The sequence below is a fragment of the Pan troglodytes genome, chromosome 3, assembly GCF_028858775.2.
Source record: "Pan troglodytes isolate AG18354 chromosome 3, NHGRI_mPanTro3-v2.0_pri, whole genome shotgun sequence".
Taxonomy (NCBI): domain Eukaryota; kingdom Metazoa; phylum Chordata; class Mammalia; order Primates; family Hominidae; genus Pan; species Pan troglodytes.
This window is the reverse complement of record NC_072401.2, coordinates 128,875,285-128,897,076: the sequence shown is the minus strand read 5'-3', so window position 1 is coordinate 128,897,076 and position 21,792 is coordinate 128,875,285. Positions and strand designations below refer to the sequence as shown.

The following is a 21,792-nucleotide window of genomic DNA, read 5'->3' as shown; positions in this document are numbered from 1 at the left end:
GACACGTGACTCCTGACACGTGGCTCCTGGATGCGCGGTGACGCCTGCGCACTTCTACGAGCGGAGCCTGGGCTTTCTGATGAGGGAGGGGTCCGGAGGCGGTGAGCATTGAGCAGGAAAGGCGAGGGGAGGGGCCCAGGAGAGCCAGTTCTGTGTGAAGAAATTTAGTAGCTGAGACTAGGCCAGAGCAGTAAATCAGCGGTGTGAGATGAACAGAATTTAGTTTTAGTTCCTAGTGTTACCCCCTTCACTTTCTTAGTCGCTTTAATCCGTTACGTTTTTTTTGACCAGAGATGGTTCCTTTGACCTTTCTTGGCATCTTAAAAAAGAGTCTTACCTGTTGTGTGATTCAAGTGATGTTCCCCTTAAATTTCACCCTATGTGCCTGTTAATGCTTCAAATTCCCTTGGAAATTGCTTTAATCTGTTCCTTTAATTAAGCAGGGATCCTTTGTCTAGTCACTTTCTGTGTCGTTTTGATGATTGTGCCCCCATAGCATAATACATGTTCCTCTTTTTCATATTGTATTTAAATTGATAATATCCAGAGCAGTGGTTCTCAATCCAGACTGCACATTCAAGGGGATGAGGGGTGTTTTGTTTTGTTTTTCAAATTGATGCTTGGGATTAGGCCCTGCACATTAAATCAGAACGTCTAGAAGTGAGGCCTGGCATCAGTATTTAAATTCTCCAGGTAATTCTAATGTTTGAAGTAATTCTAATTCTAGGGTTGAGGGCCAATGACCTATCTAGAAGAGTAGTTCACAAACTTTTCGATTGCAGGACCCCTCTTTTTCACTCTGAAAAATTATTGAAGGCCAGGTACCAGTAATCCCAAAACTTTGGGCCAAGTCCAGCCTGGGCAACATAGTAAGACCCCTCCTTTACAAAAAAAAAAAAATAGCTGGGCGTGGCTGCACAAGCCTGTAGTCCTAAGTATAGCTACTTAGGAGGCTAAGACAGGAGAAATGCTTGAGCCCTGGAGTTGTAGGCTGCAGTGAGTTATGATCTCACCACTGTGCTCCAGCCTGGGCAACAGAGCAGGACCCTGTCTCTTAAAAAAAATTATTGAAGACACAATGAAGCTTCCGTTTTTATTATGTATATTGGCATTTACCACTCAGAAATTAAAACACGATTTAAAAATATTTAATTCATTTAAAATAAAAATCCATTACAGGATAGCATAAGTATGACTTTTAAATAAAAAATGTAGTAGAAAAATAGTATTGTTTTATATTTTTGAATCTCTAATGTCTGATTTAATAAAAGACAGCTAGATTCACATTACTGCTTTTGCATTCAGTCTGTTGTGATATCACACATGTAGCCACTGGAAAACTCCACTGTTTATTCAGGACAGAATGAAAGTGAAAAAGGCAAATAATAGTATCATTTAAGAAAATACCTTTGACCTCATGGTGTTCCTGTCTCCGTGACACAGAGGGGTTTTCTAAACTGCACTTTGAGAACTCATTTAGAGGAGGTTGGCAGATTCAGGTTTGACTTCTTTCGGCAAAAATACTCAGTAGAGGTACGTCTAGCCTGTACATAACATTTGTCTTTTTCTTCCACCTCACTTTTTTCACTTAATATATCGTGGAGATCCTTCTATAGTAGCATTTAATATATCCCTTTTTACAGCTCGTTTGGTGGTTTGAAATAAATGGAGATCCCATCTTATCACCTCTTACTCTGTAGGACCTGCAGAGCCTTACAACACATCTATAAAATGTGAGATGAGTTTTTAGCTTTTTTTGAATGTTAGGTTCTAATTTTTCCTTTGTCTTAAGTGTGTTATAACCCTTCTACTAGTACTTGTCACTAGTAAAAAACCATTTAGGTCAGAAGGATTCCAGACCAGGAATGTTGTCAATATTTTGATTACCTCACATAAAATCAGTTGGCAAGTCCTACTGATATCATATGTTTGGTGCTACTTCCTTTCCATGGTGGCTTATTCAACGTTTTTTTTTGAGACAGAGTCTCGCTCTGTTGCCCAGGCTGGAATGCAGTGGTGCAATATTGGCTCACTGAAACCCGGGTTTCAAGCAATTCTCCTGCCTCCGCCTCCCAAATGGCTGGGATTACAGGCATCCACCACAACACCCAGCTAAGTTTTGTATTTTTAGTGGAGACACGGTTTCACCATGTTGGCCAGGCTGGTCTCAAACTCCTGACCTCAAGTGATCCACCCGCCTCGGCCTCCCAAAGTGCTGGCATTACAGGCATGAGCCACCACGCCCGACCGGCTTATTCAACTCTTAACTGGGGTTTCCAACTCGAATCTCTGTTTCTCTCTTTCACATGCAGCAGCCAGATTAATGTGTCTAAAGCATTAATTAATTAATTCTTAGGCTTAAACAAAATTGAAAATCTTTCCATTGCATTGACTTCAAAATCCTTTGTCAAATTCATTGTAAATTCAATAAACAATTGGCTTTTTATTAGCAAACATCTGAAAAATGAAAGGTTTCATTCTCCTTCAAGGGAATTTGAAGCATTAGCAGGCACATACGGAGAAATTTAAGGGGGAAATTACTGGAATCACTACAGGTAAGAGTGTCTTTTTAAGATCCAAGAAAGGTAAGGGAACCATCTCTGAGGACAGAAAGGAAGTGTTCTGCTGCTCCCCAGGGCAACTTTCTCTTTCTACCCTCCTCTAACATTTGACTTGATAGCTGACAATGTTTACATCATATTCCTTTATGATATCAAGCTTATTTCTGACATGCATTCATTGATAGAAGACAGACAAAAGTGAAAGTGTCAACTTAAAAATGTAGCTTTGTTAACCTTTTAAAAAACTTTTTGTTGAGACAGGGTCTCACTCTGCACCCAGACTGGAGTGCAGTGGCAAGATCATGGCACACTGAAGCCTTGAACTCCTGGGCTCACGTAATTCTCCCACCTCAGCCTCCCAAGTAGCTAGGACTACAGGCAAAGACCACCATATCCAGCTAATTTAAAAAATTTTTTGTGGAGATGGGGTCTCCATATCAAGACAAGCCCAAGCTTGTCTTGAACTCATGGACTCAAGCAGTTCTTCCGCCTCAGCCTTTCAAAGTGCTGGGATTACAGTAGTGAGTCACCGCGCCCAGTAGCTTTTTAACCTTATTAAAAGCACTAAATCAGCTCTTCAATAGGTCGGAGCTGAAACTGAGTAATTTACTGCATTGATTTTACTTACTGATTAGGGAAGGAAAAAAATTCTAGTGATTTATGTTAACATTAAAAGTACAGAGTTTCTGGATCTTTGCTCTGTTCACTTTGCTCTCCGGAGAAATCAGCATGATTAGTTTCCTCACTTCAGGTCTGCAGTCAGCTCAGCATCCCTTTCCTTGGTCACCCTGTCTGCCACATCTTACATCCCCTTCTCTTGCTTTACAATTTTTCTCTTAGCATTTACATATTTTACTTATTTATCTTGTCTGTGGTATGCCTCTCCCATTGGAACATAAACTCCATGAGGGCAGGAATTTTTAGCTGTTTTATTCATTGCTATAGCCTCTGCCTCCACATCAGCGCTTGGCACAGGGTAGAAATGCAATAAACACATGTTGGATGAATGCATGAAAAGGCAATACAACTGCAAACAAACCTCCAAACCAGTTTTATTTAAAACTATCAATATAGTATAAAAGTAGCTTTAATTACATAGAATATACAAACACAACTGCAAAATTAAATTATTTCATACAGTTTTGGTGCATAAAGTTTCAATAACATTTAATAATTTAAAAATATCCAAAGTATAAATTCTTGTTCTGAAAACTGTTTATTGATAAATGATTTTTCTCAGCTTTTCCCCAACATTTTGTACAGTAGCAGGTATGATTTAGCTGACTACTTGGTTTTCAACCAATGGATATTTAATAATGATAATAATAAATGGTAGCAGTAGTAGCTAACACTTTTATAGCATGTAATATGTGCCAGGCACTGTTTAGAGAGAATTAACACGTACAATTATGTTCAAAGCAGAAAAACCTAGTAAATTGGTTTCACAGCTTTGCCCATTTGTATTAGAAATATAAAAAAGCAGGTATTACAAAATGCTATCTTGCCATTATACAGCATCATCAATAGTCCCTTGGCACAAATAAGAAACATTCCGTTACTAGGTACACTTCTCTGGCAAGACACAAACAAGAGCTAAAGAAAGGGGAGAGGGAGAGAAAGTAAGAGTCTAAAATGTAATTTTGGGGGGGCTAAACATATGATAATGAGACAGTATTTAATATTTTAAAAAATGCTAGCTATATATAGTTTTTCACATTAATAGTTGTTGGTGGAAGGGAACATTTGCATGATACTAATAAAATCCAATTTAACAACGTTTCTATGTCTTCTAAAGCATATTTCTAGGATATCTGCACTGTCATCCTGTCCCCCTTTATTTAATAAAGTAACAGGCACTTTATTGTCTGATAATCAGTTTGATGTTTCAGATGTGATTCTGAACATATTTGGAAAAATAGGCAGCTAAGTTTGCCTACAGAGCTTAGTTCAATATCCATTTAGAAATGAAAAAATAAGATGTGTGATTTTATTTCTTAAAAATACAGTGCCTCTTTAACATGGAAATTACAGTGCACATCTACGATACAGCAAATAATTTTCCTTTTATTAAGATCAGTAGTCTGCTCTGCCTTTTTATTTCCATTATTGAGCGATGGTCTCATGTTTCTCTGACACCAGGAAAGCAGTTCAACACATCAAAATTTCATTAAATGAAACAAAAAGTCCCCTATGATAAAACCCTACCTTAGTTCAGTTTGTATGAAAACCTGAGGTGATCAACAGCTACGTTTATTCATAATTATCAGTATTAGAAGTAGTTCATGGTATTTTCAGGGACATATCCAGAAATTTAAGACATTTAATAAATTGTTTTAACCAAAGTGTCTTAATACATATATATGTAAATAAGCAGTCCTAAGACAGCAGTTGTGAGTCAAATGGTAGCATATGACAATATTGTGATCTTAAGGGGAGAGTATTTCAAGCTTTTTTGTTTTTTAAACAGAGCCTTGTTCTGTTGCCCAGGCTGGAGTGGCAGTGGCACGAGCTAGGCTCACTGCAGCCTCTGCTTCCTGGGTTCAAGTGATTCTCCTGCCTCAGCCTCCCAAGTAGCTGGGACTTCAGGCACCTGCCACCATGCCCGGCTAATTTTTTTTTTTTTTTTTTTTTTTTTTTTAGTATTTTTAGAAGAGACAGGGTTTCACCATGTTGACCAGCCTGGTCTCAAACGCCTGACCTCAAGTGATCTGCCTGCCTCAGCCTTCCAAAGTGCTGGAGTTACAGGTGTGAGCAACTGTGCCTGGCCTCAAGCTATTTTCTGTAGCATTTCAAGAACCAAGGTTTTTTACCCTAATTTGAATGCCAAAATTAAGGCCCACTAGTCACTAATGGGACAAATATGTAGTGGTTTGCAACTTAAATGCTTAAGTGAAAATCTCTCAAACCGTGACACAGTGATAATAGTGTTTCTTTTAAGACCAAATGACTCAAATGGTACACCCAGTGTTTTGCAGTTAGTTTTGACTAAGCTGGACAGCTCATATTTAAGATGGAAAAATGTAGAGACCGATTTTAGATGTGCTGGTATAGCTTGTATTCAAAGCTTAAGACCTGGAGAAGAAACAGCTCAGTGTTGGAATGTCTTGGGGGCATCGAACCTCTAGGAGGATCTACAGGGTAAATGTCAAGTAAAAATGCAGTATTGATGTTCTTCCTTTCTCTCAATCTACCAAATTCTCCCAGCCAAAGAAAATTCTCCACCATTAGTTTTCTTTTCCAACTAAAGGTCAAGTAAACTATTGTTCACTAAAGTGTTCCCCCTTTGAAAAAACCCAATGCATAATGATCTATATTTCTAAGATAAAAGTTAGTATTTTTTTTTTTTTTTGAGACGGAGTCTCATTCTGTTCCACAGGCAGAAGTGCAGTGGTGTGATCTTGGCTCACTGCAACCTCTGCTTCCTGGGTTCAAGCGATTCTCCTGCCTCAGCCTCCTAGGTAGCTAGGATTACAGGTGCACACCACCACGCCCAGCTAATTTTTGTATTTTTAGTAGAGATGGGGTTTCACCATGTTGGTCAGGCTGGTCTCGAATTCCTGACCTCATGATCCACCTGCCTCGGCCTCCCAAAGTGCTGGGATTACAGGCGTGAGCCACCACCGTGCCCGGCCAAAAATTAGTATTTTATAAAAGAAGTCACCATAGAATTTTAGTTAACTTTTTCAGTGTCTTTAACATGATTTAGCTTTAAAAAAAGATTTACATGCAGCTTTCCTGAAATTCATGAATTATATAAAATGCATGTGAAATATACTTGAATGTGATTTTTTTTTTTTTTTTGAGACAGGGTCTCACTGTGTTGCCCAGGCTAGAGTGCAGTGGCATGATCATAGCTCACTGCAGCCTCAACCGACTGAGCTCAGGTGATCTTCCCACCTCAGCCTCCCAGGTATCTGGGACTGTTAAAAGAGAGTGCTACCACACCCGGCTAATTTTGGTGTTTTTTGTAGAGATGGAGTTTTTGCTATGTTGCTCAGGCTGGTCTTGAACTCCTGGACTCAAGTGATCCACCTGCCTCAGCCTCCCAAAGTGTTGAGATTACAGGCGTGAGCCACTAAGCCCAGCCGCTGAATGTATTTTAACAAAAACAAACAAAAAAAAATAAAGTTGACAAATAGTTTAAAAAATACATATATACACACACACATATATATATATCCTAGTCAAAATCGAGCTTACCTGAAACTTAAAGAGAAATAAATAAAAAGTAAGTTTAATTTTCATCTTTCCCCCTTTCCCCACAGTGAGGTATGTACTAGGATAGTTAAATTAATGAAAAGTATCTGATAAGGAATAAGTACTTGGACATTACTAATTTAGGAGGTGACCAACATGCAAGAGGCAAAAAAAAAAAAAAAAAAAAAAAAAAGTAGAACAGAGAGCCCAGATGGTCAAAGAGAGGCAGCTCTGCTCTGCAGCTCCCACCAAGAAGGAAGAAAACTGTGAGTAAACTCTGCATCTTCAGTTGAGGTACCGAAGTTCTCTTATTGGGACTGCTAGGTGGCTGGCATGACCCACGGAGAGCAAGCAAACAGGGTGGAGCAAGATCCCATCCAGGAACTGCACGCAGCAAAGTGAACTCCCTCCTCCAGCCAAGGGAGATGGTGAAGGATTTTGCTTCCCCTCCCTGAAAACCAGGCTTTTCCCACAGATCCTTGCAACTTGTAGATCAGGAGGTTCCCTCCTGAGCCAATGCTACCAGAGCTTTGGGTCCCAAGCACAAATCTCTGCTTGGGTGGGCAGCCGCTTTGAGCAGGCACTGAGACACTGGAGTATTTGCATACTCCGGCTCTGGGAACTCCCGTGAGGCAGGAGATCTGTCCACTCTCATGGGGAGGGGGCTGAAGCCAGGGAGCCAAGCAGCCTTGCTCTCACAGAACTCTATAAGCTAAAACCCACTGGCTTGGAATCCTCCCCCACCAGCTAGAAACTGCCTAAGACGACTGAGTTCTGGAAGTGGGGAAGGAGAGGGGGGAGAAGGGAGGGGAGGCCGCCATCACTGCGGCTTCAATTGGCCACTTTCCCTTGCTGCTAGCGCCAGCGAGATGGGGTGGAACCCAGATTCATTCCTCTTCACTGGACAGGGCCTCCCTGTGGGAATCTCAGCATCCCCAGCCAGGGGTTTATGGACAAAACGCTGATAACCCCGAGAGGAGCCCCTAGGAGGAAGGATGGCTGAAGTATCATGGATCAGTGATCTTAGTCTTCTCTGCCTGCTGGCTCTGGAGAGTCAAGGCAGTCCAGATGAGGGGGATTCCCCCCAGTGTAGCACACCCACCCTGTCAAGGGGCAGACAGACTGCTTATTTAAGTGGTTCTCTGACCCCGCTCCTTCTGACTGAGACCTCCCAACAGGAGTCTCCAGACACTTCATACAGGAGCATTCCGGCTAGCATCAGGCCAGTGCCCCTCTGGGACAGAGCTCCCAGAGGAAGGAGCAGGCTGCCATCTTTGCTGGTCTGCAGCCTCCACTGGTGATATCTCCTGGAAGACGAGAGACCCAGGCGAATAGGGACTAGAGTGGACCCCAGGCAAACTGCAGCAGCTCTGCAGAAGAGGGGCCTGACTGCTAAAGAAAAACAGAATGCAACAACATCAACAAAAAAGACACCACAAAAACCTCATCCAAAAGTCAGCAGCCTCAAAGATCAAAGGTAGATAAACCCATGAAGATGAGAAAGAATGCAAGGATACGGAAAACTCAGAAAGCCAGAGTGCCTCTTCTCCTCCAAAAGATTGCAACATGTCTCTAGCAAGGGCACAGAACTGGGCTGAGGCTGAGATGGATGAATGTCAATCATCCATCCAAGATGGGAAATAACGAACTTCACCAAGCTAAGGGAATATGTTCTAACTCACTGCAAAGAAGCTAAGAACCATAATAAAACATTATAGGAGCTGTTAAGCAGAATAACCAGTTTGGAGAGGAACGTAAATGATCTGATGGAGCTGAAAAACATGAGAACTTTATAATGGAAACACAAGTATCCATAGCCAAATAGACTAAGTGGAAGAAAGGATATCAGAGTTTGAAGACTATCTTGCTGAAATAAGGCAGGCAGACAAGATTAGAGAAAAAAGAATGAAAAGGAATGAACAAAACCTCTGAGAACTATGGGATTATGTTAAAAGACTGAACCTACGACTGGCAGATATACCTGAAAGAGACAGAAGAATAGAACCAAGTTGGAAAACACACTTCTGGATATCATCCAGGAAAACTTCCCCAACCTAGCAAGACAGGCCAACATTCAAATTCAGGAAATCCAGAGAACCCCAATACAATACTCCATGAGATCAACCCCAAGACACATAATCATTAGATTCTCCAAGACTGAAATGAAGGAAAAAATGTTAAGGGCAGTCAGAGAGATAGGCCAGGTCACTTATAAAGGGAAGCCCATCAGACTAACAGCAGACCTCTCAGCAGAAACCTTATAAGCTGGAAGAGGTTGGGGGCCAATTTTCAACATTCTAAAGGAAAGAATTTCCAACCTAGAATTTCATATCTGGCTGAACTAAGCTTCATAAGTGAAGGAGAAATAAAATCTTTTTCAGACAAGCAAATGCTAAGGGAATTCGTCACCACCAGGCCTGCCTTGCAAGTGCTCCTGAAGAAAGCACTCAATATGGAAAGGAAAAACTGTTACCAGCCGCTACAAAAAACACATTGAAATACACAGATCAGTAACACTATGAAGCAAAAACATAAACAAGTCTGCAAAATAATCAACTAGCATCATGATGTCAGGATAAAATTCACACATAACAATATTAACCTTAAATGTAAATGCACTAAATGCCCCAAATAAAAGACGCAGAGTGGCAAGCTGGATAGAGTCAAAATCCATCAGTGTGCTGTATTCAAGAGACCCATCTCACATGCAAGGACACACATAGACTCAAAATAAAAGGATGAAGGAAAATCTACCAAGCAAAAGGAAAACAGAAAAAGGAGAGGGTGCAATCCTAGTTTCTGACAAAGACTTTAAACGAATAAAGATTAAAAAAAAAGACAAAGGCATTACATACTGGTAAAGGGGTCAATTCAACAAGAAGAGCTAACTATCCTAAATATATATGCACCTAATATAGGAGCACTCAGATTCATAAAACAAGTTCTTAGAGACCCACAAAGAGACTTAGATTTCCACACAATAATAGTGGGAGACTTTAACACCCCACTGTCAATATTAGATCATCGAGACAGAAAATTAACAAAGTTATTCAGGACTTGACCTCAGCTCTGGATCAAGTGGGACCTGATAAATATCTAGAGATCTTTCCACCCCCAAACAACAGAATATATATTCTTCTCAGTGCCACATGGTACTTACTCTAAAATTGATCACACAATTAGAAGTAAAGCACTCCTCAGCAAATGCTAAAGAACTGAAGTAATAACAAACAGTCTCTCAGATCACAGCGCAATCAAATTGGAACTCAAGAGTAAGAAAGTCACTCAAAACCACAAAACTACGTGGAAATTGAACAACCTGCTCCTGAATGACTCCTGGGTAAATAATGAAATTAAGAGAGAAATCAAGAAGTTCTTTGAAACCAATGAAAACAAAGAGACAATGTACCAGAATCTCTGGGGCATAGCTAAAGCAGTGTTAAGAGGGAAATTTATAGCACTAAATGCCCACATCAAAAAGCTAGAAAGATCTCAAATCGACACCCTAGTATCACAACTAAAAGAACTAGTGAACCAAGAGCAAACAAACCCAAAAGCCAGCAGAAGACAAAAAGTAACCAAAATCAGAGTGGAAATGAAGGAGCTAGAGACATGAAAAACCCTTCAAAAAATAAATGAATCCAGGGGCTGCTTTTTTTTTTTTTAGAAAATATTAACAAAATAGACTATTAGCTAGACTAATAAAGAAGAAAAGAGAGAAGAATCAAATAGACACAATAAAAAATGATAAAGGGGATATTACCACTGATCCCATGGAAATATAAACAACCATCAGACAATACTATAACAGCTCTGTGCAAATAAACTCGAAAATCTAGAAGAAATGGATAAATTCCTGGACACATACACCCTCCCACGACTGAACCAGGAAGAGGCTGAATCACTGAATAGACCAATAACAAGTTCTGAAATTGAGGCAGTAATTAATAGGCTACCAACCAAAAAAAGCCCAGGACCAGATGGATCTACAGCTGAATTCTGCCAGAAATACAAAAAGAAGCTGATACCACTTCTTCTGAAACTATTCCAAACAAATGAAAAGGAGAGACTCCTCCCTAACTCATTCTATAAGGCCAGCATCATCCTGATATCAAAACCTGGCAGAGATACAACAAAAAAAGAAAACTTCAGACCAATATCCCTGATGAACATCAATGTAAAAATTCTCAATAAAACACTGGCAAACTGAATCCAGCAGCACATCAAAAAGCTTATCCACCACGATCAAGTTGGCTTCATTCCCGGGATGTGAGGCTGGTTCAACATATGCAAATCAATAAACTTAATTCATCACACAAACAGAACTAAAGACAAAGACCACATGATTATCTCAATAGATGCAGAAAACGCCTTCAATAAAATTCAACATCCTTTCATGTTAAAAACTCTCAATAAACTAGGTATTGAAGGAACATACTTCAAAATAATAAGAGCCATTTATGACAGACTCACAGCCAATATCATACCGAATGGGCAAAAGCTGGAAGCACTCCCCTTGAAAACCAGCACAAGACAAGGATGACCTCTCTCACCACTATTCAACATAGTATTGGAAGTCCTGGCCAGGGCAATCAGGCAAGAGAAAGAAATAAAGGGTATTCAAAGAGGAAGAGAGGAAGTCAAAATGTCTTTGTTTGCAGAGGACATTATCCTATATCTAGAAAACCCCATTGTTTCAGCCCAAAAGCTTCTTAAGCTGATAAGCAACTTCAGCAAAGTCTCAAGATACAAAATCATTGTGCAGAAGTCACCAGCATTCCTATACACCAACAACAGGCAAGCAGAGATCCAAATCATGAATGAACTCCTACTCACAATTGCTTCAAAGAGAATAAAATACCTAGGAATACAGCTAACAAGGGAAGTGAAGGACCTCTTCAAAGAGAACTACAAACCACTGCTCAAGGAAACCAGAGAGGACACAAACAAATGGAAAAATATTCCATGCTCACAGACAGTAAGAATCAATATCATGAAAATAGCCATACTGCCCAAAGTAATTTTTAGAGTCAATGTTATTCCCATTAAACTACCATTGATATTCTTCACAGAATTAGAAAAAACTATTTTAAAATTTATATGGAACCAAAAAAAGAGCCTGTATAGCCAAGGCAATCCTAAGCCAAAAGATCAAAGCTGGAGGCATCACACTACCAAACTTCAAACTGTACTGTAAGGGTACAATAACCAAAACATCATGGTACTGGTACAAAAACTGACACATAGACCAATGGAATAGAATAGAGAACTCAGAAATAAGATGGCACATCTACAACCATCTGATCTTCAACAAACCTGAGAAAAACAAGCAATGGGGAAAGGATTCCTTATTTAATAAATGGTGCTGGGAGAACTGGCTATCCATATGCAGAAAATAGAAACTGGACCCATTCCTCATACCTTATACAAAAAATTAAGATAGAATAAAGGCTTAAATGTAAAGCCCAAAACTATAAAATCCCTAGAAGAAAATCTAGGCAATACCATTTAAGACATGAGCATGGGCAAAGATTTCATGATGAAATCACAAAAGCAACTGCAACAAAAGCAAAACTTGACAAATGGGATCTAGTTAAATTAAAGACCTTCTGCACAGCAAAAGAAACTATCATCAGAGTGAACAGGCAACCTACAGAGTGGGAGAAAATTTTGGCAATCTATTCATCCAACAATGATCTGATATCCAGGATCTACAAGGAACTCAAACCAAGTTACAAGAAAAAATAGAACCGCATTAAAAACTGGGCAAAGGACATGAACAGACACTTCTCAAAAGAAGACATTCATGCAGCCAACAAACATATGAAAAAAAAGCTCAATATCACTGATTGTTAGAGAAATGCAAATCAAAACCACAATGAGATATCATCTCACACCAGTCAGAGTGGCTATTATTAAAAAGTCAAGAAATAACAGATGCTGGCGAGGCTGTGAGGAAATAGGAACGCTTTTACACTGTTGGTGGGAATGTGAATTAGTTCAACCATTGTGGAAGACAGTGTGGTGATTCTTCAAAGATCTAGCACCAGAAATGCCATTTGACCCAGCAATCCCATTACTGGGTTTATACCCAAAGTAATATAAATCATTCAATTATAAATATATATGCACACATATGTTCATTGAAGCACTATTTACAATAGCAAAGACATGGAATCAACCCAAATGCCCATCAGCAATAGACTGGATAAAGAAAATGTGGTACATATACACCATGGAATACTATGCAGCCACAAAAAGGTATGAGATCATGTCCTCTGCAGGGACATGGATGAAGCTGGAAGCCATTATCCTCAGCAAACTAATGCAGGAACAGAAAACCAAACACTGTAGGTTCTCACTTATAAGTGGGAGCTGACCATGAGAACACATGGACAAAGGGAGGGGAACAATGCACACCAGGGCCTGTTGTGGGGGTAGGGAGAGTATTAGGAAAAATAGCTAATGCATGCTAGGCTTAATACCTAGGTGATGGGTTGATAGGTGGAGCAAGCCGCCATGGCACATGTTTACCTATGTAACGAACCTGCACATCCTGCACATGTACCCCAGAACTAAAACTAAAACTAAAATAAAATAAAAGCACATTTTACTTAAGAGGTATTTTTGAAACCTCAATGCAATCATCTCATTTTACATGAAAACTCTGAGCTTAGAGAGGTACAAAAACTTGCTCATGGTCATAGCACTACTTAGTTACAGCACCTGGTCACCTGCTCCCAATTTCATAATCATTTCATCAGATATCAGTATGAATTTTGAGAAAAATAAACAACAAATTGAGTATTTTTCAAGAATAAACATTTCCTATATTAATCTGATATAAAAAACACTTCACATTATTTCAAACTAGTCAATAAATTAACATTATATACCAAAATAGCAATAAGTTAACAATCCCTTCTTTCACATTTTAATCAAGTATATTCTCAAAAGTCTTACAATATTACATTAAGATTTAATGTATCAAATCCAACAGCATTTCATCTCAATATTTAACAATATTATGTTCAATATTGAATAGTAAAAAGAAGCTAAACTTTATCTCTTTGTGTATTGATTTCAGCAATTCTGACAGTGTTTGATCCTCCATGCACATGTTTCTACGCATCAAGAAAGCACGGCTACAAGGTTAACCCAAAGAACAATTTAAAAGCTATTTCAATGGCAATTTCTGTGACTGAGTCATGAAAACAGACATAAAGTTCTTGAGGTTTTGGATGAAGAAAAAGTCTCCTGCAGAAGAAAAGAACACACTCATTTCAGAAATTAAAACAACAACAAACAACAAAAACTCTAACCATCCAATTAATTTAATTTTTGTTTCTGAAAGCATCAGTAGTAAATTTAAAATCCATGAATCTAAATCTATACTAGGGAGAAAGCAGCTAGATTTATTTCTAAATAAATAATATATGCCTTAGGTCAATTAGTTTTTATTGCTCTAGAGTGTAATAATCCTATTTTATCAATATGTATTATGATACCACTCAGTTTTTAAATAGCAAATCTAGTTATTATAATAAAGGCAATAGCACTAGCATTATAGGCACAATAGTTATTAAATATTTTATTGCTCTTTACTTTCTAATGTTTAATTTTTATTAAAACATTAAATATATGGTAGCTTTTTTTGGCAAATAGAACTGAATTGGAATTAACATTGAAATTTTGTTTGGTTTTCTTAAAGAGTTAAAATTGAAATCCATTTAATCAATACTAATGTATACAAATTGATCTATTTAAACTGGAGATAGTTCTGCCTGATTTTCTTAAATTTCTCTTCTGCATAAATCTGCATTATCAAAATTCAACATCTTTTGATTCTTTCTATTCCAATTGTCATGAACGTAGTTAACACTCGACTGAACAGCTACATGTGTGCCTAACTGGTCTTCTCATTTCTAGTATCTCTCATGTGCACATAATTCCATTGGCGCTCCCAGTTTAATCTTCCAGCAGTACAACTCTGATTACACTACATGGAATTAAGCTTACACTGATGTTCCCAAGCCTGGTTCAAAGGATAATCACAAAGGAGCTTACTAAAAATACAGATTCCCACTCTCACAGATTTTGATTTAGTAGGTCTGGGGCCCAGGCATCTCAGATTTTAACAAGTGACTTAGGTGATTCTAAATCCCATGGACTAGCACATGGGAATTTCTGCTTTGGATAATGTCTGTAAAGTGTCTGTCATACAGCTTAATACTACATGGTATGTGTCCACTACCCCTACTCCCAACTAATTCTGTGCCCTTTCCTCCACCAACCTCTACTCCAACTCAGATAACCTTCTGCAGTGGTCCTAACTTAGGTTCCCAACTTGATCTTTCACTTAATCTTTGTATATGCCATTCCTCTACCATCCTGGCAAACCAGTCTGTTCACTGCTGTGCTGTATAATTTCCACTGTTCGCATCTTTGTTCATTAGATTTTGCCCCCTCCTCAGAATTCCTATAGTATTTGGTTGTATCATCAGATTCATTTTACATATATGTATACACACACATATATATAAGATTTCTCTCTATATCTATAAATATAGATATATAAATATATAGATATTTCAGCATATTTCATAATTCTTCTGCTAGATATAAGGCCCTTAGAGGCAATGACTATGTCTCTGTGTTTGCCATACCGCCCACTGCCCACCCAACCCACCACCAGTTTCACATTTTGCCAGGCACAGTCTCACCTACTCAGCCATCACATATTTATCAAGTGACTATATTATGTGCCAGGTACTGTTGCAGGTGCCAGTGGTGGACAAGACAGATACAATTCCTGACCTCATGAAGCTGATATTGTAATGAGGGTGGGGGGTGGAGAAGGACAAGAAAATAAACAATAAAAGAGTCATATAGAGAATAACTGAGTAGCCACTTTGATGAGGGAAAGAGATAATGGATCGTCTCTGACAAGATGACCTGTTAGCACTGGTCTGAATATCAAGGATCCAGAAGTGCAAAGGTCAAGGGATAGAATATCCCATGCAGAAGGAACAACAGAAACAAGATTTGATTGGTGCTCGTGCAGCTGGTGCACAGTGGATGGAAGAGGAAGGAGACAGGAGATGGAAACAAAGGTGGGCAGGGTCCTGACTGGGCATGGTCTTGTGGCAGGGGCCAGAGAGAGGAGAAGGGAAGAAAAGGGAGAGGATGGTAAGAGGGAAAGAAACGAGAGAGGGGGAAAATGAAGGAAGCAGGGGAAAAAGGGAAGAAGAGAAAAACTGGAATTATTCTTTCAATGTATTACTGAAATTTAATTTTATAAGATAATTTTCAATAGAAAAATACTTGGGAGGGATTTAAAGGAGATACTTAGCAAATAAAATAAAATATATTAAAATAGTATAGCTAGATAAAAAATTCCATGCTTACATTTTAAAATGTTAATCTCCTTTACCACTTTTCTTTCACTTTTCTAACACTTTACTTTCAAATACTTTTTTTTCTCACTTACCCTACTACCCAGTAAGCCATAACTGGTGGTGCTTTTTTCTGATCAGTCCAGTTTCCAGGTGAACATTCAAACAACACACCATGTTCTTTAACAGGGTTAAGAGAAGACACCGACTTTGCAGAATCTGAATGGTCTCCACTATTTAGTCCTTTCTTTTTCTGTAAATTAATAGGTATTGTTAGTATTAACTGGTATTACCAGTGTTACTTTAAAATGTTTTCACAGAGTAATCTGAATTGGCTGATCCAAATACTTCAGTGCCTGCAATGACATTCTTCTTATCTGCAGGAAAATTTCTACTCTTCCTCAATACTTAAATACCATATCCTAAAGGAGACTTCATGGATAAAGTGTCCCTTGACTTTTCTAGGGAACACTTTGTTCACAGGCCTATATTATTAGTATGTATATTATATTATATTAGCAGTTTATAGATCTGTCTTCCACAGTGGAAGACAGAAAATTATAAGCTTTTTTCCCCAGGGAAGAGACAATATGCAATCTTCTTTGTGTGTTTTAAAACCAGCAGTGCCTGGTTCATAGTAGGTGCTTAATAAATGTGTTCTAAATGAACAGATAATTCTGTAATAAATTGAAAAAATATATATTTAAAACAGTATTTTGTCTTCCTTTGACCCATAATCTCTAAATTTCATACTGATTAAAGCATTAGCAAAACAATGACTCATTTGGACTATAAAGACTTCTTATAAGTTTCAGGCCAAACAGTGGAGTGATCCTTGATCCTTTTCTTTCCTTCCTAGCTTTTATCTAATCCATCAACAGATCTTTTTGGTTTGCCCTCCAAAATATATCCAGAGTCCAGAAGCCATAATCATTTCTTGCTTTGAGAATTTTGAAAGCCTCCTAACTGGTCCCTGCCTCCACCCTTGTTATTCTGTTTCCTGTTCTACCCACAGTAGCCTGAGTGATCCTTTAAAAAAATTACGGATCATGTCCCTTATTTGGGCAGAACTGTTCAAGAATGTATCATCTCTTTCAGAACAAAGCCCAAAGTCCTTATCATAGTCTATCCGGCCATGCATAAGCTGGCCCTGCTACCTTTGTGATCTCTTCTTCCACTTTCTTCTCACTCAGTCTGCTCCAGTACTCTCCCAGCCCCTAGGGGATGGTTTCAGGATGAAACTGTTCCACCTCAGATCATCAGGCATTAGAGTCTCATAAGAAGTGGGCAACCTAGATCCCTTGCATGGACAGTTCACAGTAGGGTTTGCACTCCTATGAGAACCTAATGCCGCAGCTGACCTGACAGGAGGCAGACCTCAGGCGGTAATGCTCTGCAGCTTTGCATTTGCTGTTCCCCTTGTTGGAAGCTCTGTCCCCAGAGAGCCACATGGCTTGCTCCCTCACTTCATTCAGGTCTCTGTTCAAGTATCACTTGACATGATCAGAGAGACCTTTCAAAATAGTCACTCCCACCTCTAATCCTTACCATGTTTTATTATTTTGCTTGACACTGATTCTTCTCAGCATACTATTTTCTAATTCTTCTCAGCATACTAATTCTTCTCAGCATACTAATTTCTAATTAGAAAATAGGCTTCATGAAGGAAGGGACTTTGTTTTGTCCACTGTTGTATCCCACGTTCCTAGAATAGTGTCTGGTGCAGAGTAGGTACCTCAATGTTTAAATAAGATGGGGAAAACTAATTTATATTACTAAATATTATCAAGTAAATGAAATATTCCTTTATAACATTTATCAGTTAATGTTAAAAAGGGAAATAGGAGCATAAGAACCCAAAGCATACAGGAATATAGGGTCAAACACAGTATTTTTACAGAATAACAATTTCTGAGGACTCAAAAAAAAATCCTATAAGACATAGAATTTTACTGCTGAATGAACCTGGAGAGATGATGTAATTCAGCCCACTTGCTTCATAGCTAAGGAAATAGGAGGTGAGGCTCAGTCCAGGATTCCTTATTCCTTGTCCAATGTTCTTCCACTTTTAAACCCAAGTTCTTCACAAATTTGGCATCCCTAACACATGTATTGCTATATACATTACAACCATTTTCAGAGAGGTTTTTTGGCTGTATAACGTCACAAGTAAACCTCTGTACGTTTTATCCTTTTCAAGAAATCAACACCTATCTTTTCCTGCCATTTAAATAATCTGATATTGTAATTGTATACAGCATTATTATTTATTCAACAGATAACAACATTCAATGAAACTTCATCCTGGATAGAAAAGCAAGCAAGCAATCAACCAACCAAATGCCAAAAAATTTGCATTAGTCTTCTGTCTATAGCTGTACCTTAACCCAGCGGTCCCCAACCTTTCTGGCATTGGAGACCAATTTCTGGGGGAGGGATGGTTTCAAGATGAAACTGTTCTACCTCAGATCATCAGGCATTAGATTCTCATAAGAAGTGCACAGCCTAGATCCCTCACATGCACAGTTCACAATAATAGGGTTTGCACTCGTATGTGCTGCTGATTTGATAGGAAGCAGAGCTCAGGCAGTAAGGCTCCCTGGCCCGCCACTCACCTCCTGCTGTGCAGCCTGGTTCCTAATAGGCCACAGAGAGCTACTGGTATGTGGCCCAGGGGGGTTGGGGACCCCTGCCTTAATCCATTATATTCCAAAATACCTTACACTATTGGCTAAATACTCAAAGAATTATCAGTTATTTTAGGAACCAATTGGTAGATATTATTACTCAAGTAATGGTTGAGTCACAGATATCAAATATGGAAGGTTAATTTACATTACAAACGACTGTATTTTGCTTTGCTGTAGAAAACACAGGTCTACCATATCCTGAAAAGTAACCCAAGACATCAAATTCAGTATAAAATAAAACCTTGAAGTACTGTGACTATAATTGTTTTGGCACCCACGTTAGATTGAGTGACTATTTAAAAAAACTTAATGAAATGAAAACAATGCTGGGCATATTGATTAGATAACAGAATGCTTAGAGATCTGGAAATTAAACTGGCAGAAAACTGTATTTATAGCAGTGCCCTACCTCTTCCACCAATGTCTGTTGGAAAACTGCACGAATGGAAAGACAACACTGATGGAAATTCTTTATTAGCTGAGGGTGGATAGAGCCACTTAGCTGTGCCACCTCTTCAAGGGTAGGAGTAATAAAGATTCCTTGCACTGTTTCTAAGGCAACATAGTGGAAAAGTGTGTTCTCAGGACCAGATGTCAGTCTTAAAAAGAAAAAAAATCAAAGAGAAGAAAAAAGAAATTTTAGTAAATTTTAAAATATTGGTTCATTTTGAATTTAGTAGACTTCTTATAAGCTTTTATCTACAATATAATATTAGTAGTATAATTAGGGAAGGGAAACTGGGCTAAACATTTAATTCCCTCTTCATCCGTAACTGAAGTACAAGCTAGGGTTATTAATTCCCTTAATGGAGGCAAATACTACATGTTATGCAAGGATAAGTAAACCTCAATTCATTTGCAAGTAACTTAATCATTCCTTTGCTAAACAACCCAAATTGGCTAACTGTCTCTTTTTCCATGGTTGGTATTAAATAATTCAGCTCGTGTCTGGCCCAGATAGCTATAAGCCATAAACAAGATATCAGTCTAGGGTAGACCACATATAAAAATACCTTCCAACAAATTAAATACATTTAAGTTAGTAGCATTAAAGTATTTTACCATGATAGTCAAACTGATGTTCCTCAAGAACTACTGGAATGCAGAATGGGTAGGACTTAGTTACTGAATGAGATGTTTTATATATTATTTTCAATATATTATATATATTGTATTTTACAAAGATAGGTGCATAAAAGGTTAGGATAATATATTACATCCTGTTTTATATCATGCTTTTTTTTTTTTTTTTTTTTTTTGAGACAGAGTCTTGCTCTGTCTTCCCAGGTTGGAGTGCAGTGGCGCGATCTCGGCTCACTGCAAGCTCCGCCTCCCGGGTTCACGCCATTCTCCTGCCTCAGCCTCCCAAGTAGCTGGGACTACAGGCGCCCGCCAACACGCCTGGCTAATTTTTTGTATTTTTAGTAGAAACGGGGTTTCACCGTGTTAGCCAAGATGGTCTCGATCTCCTGACCTCGTGATCCGCCCGTCTCGGCCTCCCAAAGTGCTAGGATTACAGGCGTGAGCCACCGCGCCCGGCCTATATCATGCTTTTAAAATGAACTACATCATATAAAAACATCTTTGCATGTCAATAATGAGAATAAACACACATCTTTGGCACCTTTTAAAATAGGAGAGCCTATGATTTACACCACATGTGAATTTATGTTTAAACCATTGAACTTGAAAAAAGAGTCTCCTTTTACTAGAGACAATGCCAACACAACATACATATTTTTAAAATTCTGATATGGAGTTAATAAAATTTCAGAGCAATAGTTTTTGTTAAATGGAAGACTAGAGTTTTGTGAAGGTACTTTTGGGTTCCATAAAAGGTTTGGTTCCAATTTATTTGTCTTAAAATCATGTTTAACTATCAAAAAATTAAACATTCATATTTGGAGGCATTAAATACTAATGCCGATACCACTGTGTACTCTGAAGCTTGGCTGGCCTTTCAGAGTTGTCTTCAATTTAGGCAAGGGGCCAAGCCTTTGTACTCACTTATTTATTAGTCATTAGAAATGGGCTCCTCCCAGGGAGGAATGTAACCTTAGCTGAGTCAACAAGTTTCCGTGTAGGACACGGCTAGGGGAGTGACAAGGCTAGGGGACCTGTGAGGCATTAGCAGCCACCATTCTCAAGTGTTGGGAAGGAATACCCTGAGCTAAGGTGTAACTGGACAGCACACCACTGCATCCACCAAACACTCTAAAAAATAGTAAACTCTAATTTAAAAATTATATTAAATATACAAAAGGGAGGTTACCTGTGGAGAGATAAAGGGAGACTTTCACATTTTGAAATATTACTTTGTGTGTTTTTCTCTTTCATAATACTAATATGGTCATTTTCCTAAATGTGTAATGAAATATTAAATAAATACCACAGATATTACCTTTAATATGTAAGATATATCAGAATTACATTTGTTGAGTAAAATACATGTTATAAAATTGTACTTTCTCACTGTAAAACTTCCTGAGTTTAAGTGAACAAGAATAAGAAAGTTTCTTACTTCACTGTGTTATATATTTCTAATTCTTTTTCTGGAAGGTCCTTTTTCAAGTTTCCCAAATGAAATGGATTTGGAAGAGAAGACTTCTTTTTAGTGACCTGAAAAATATAGTTAAGTAGATCAGTTTATATCTAAGAATGGAATCATATAGCAGAAACAATTTAAAAATTAAACATCCTTCTGAGGGAACTACTTACCATTTGCAATGCTTCCTTTAAATATTTTTGATGCTAACTTGTACCTCTTGGCTTATCCATGGCTGACAGGGATCCCAGGGTCATGTCCTGGGAGGGCATGATGGTGTTCCCTGAAAACCTCCTACCAGAGCCATTACCAAATTTGTATGTATGCATACTTGTCTCCCCTCCCTAGACTCTGCACTCCTCAAAGTCAGGGGCTGTGTCTTATTCATCTCTGTATCTCCTTTG

At 38.5% G+C, this 21,792-nt stretch overlaps 1 protein-coding gene across 10 annotated transcripts in view; it reads right to left on the bottom strand.

Annotated features, from left to right (window-relative positions):
* Window positions 1-3,589: 3,589 nt before the first annotated feature.
* The window catches only part of INTU (inturned planar cell polarity protein), a 97,383-nt gene continuing 79,180 nt past the window's right edge, over window positions 3,590-21,792 (bottom strand). For 9 of the 10 annotated variants that reach the window (XM_024356292.3, XM_024356291.3, XM_024356293.3 and 6 more), the window contains 4 exons: window positions 21,365-21,462; window positions 19,253-19,442; window positions 16,249-16,406; window positions 13,566-14,015 (listed from right to left, as the gene is read on the bottom strand). In XM_024356292.3, coding sequence (XP_024212060.1) covers window positions 13,904-14,015; window positions 16,249-16,406; window positions 19,253-19,442; window positions 21,365-21,462 — 558 coding nt within the window. In that variant the 3' untranslated portion in view covers window positions 13,566-13,903. Of the gene's footprint in view, window positions 14,016-16,248; window positions 16,407-19,252; window positions 19,443-21,364; window positions 21,463-21,792 lie in introns of all 10 variants that reach the window. The other variant, XM_024356289.3, reaches the window with a different exon arrangement.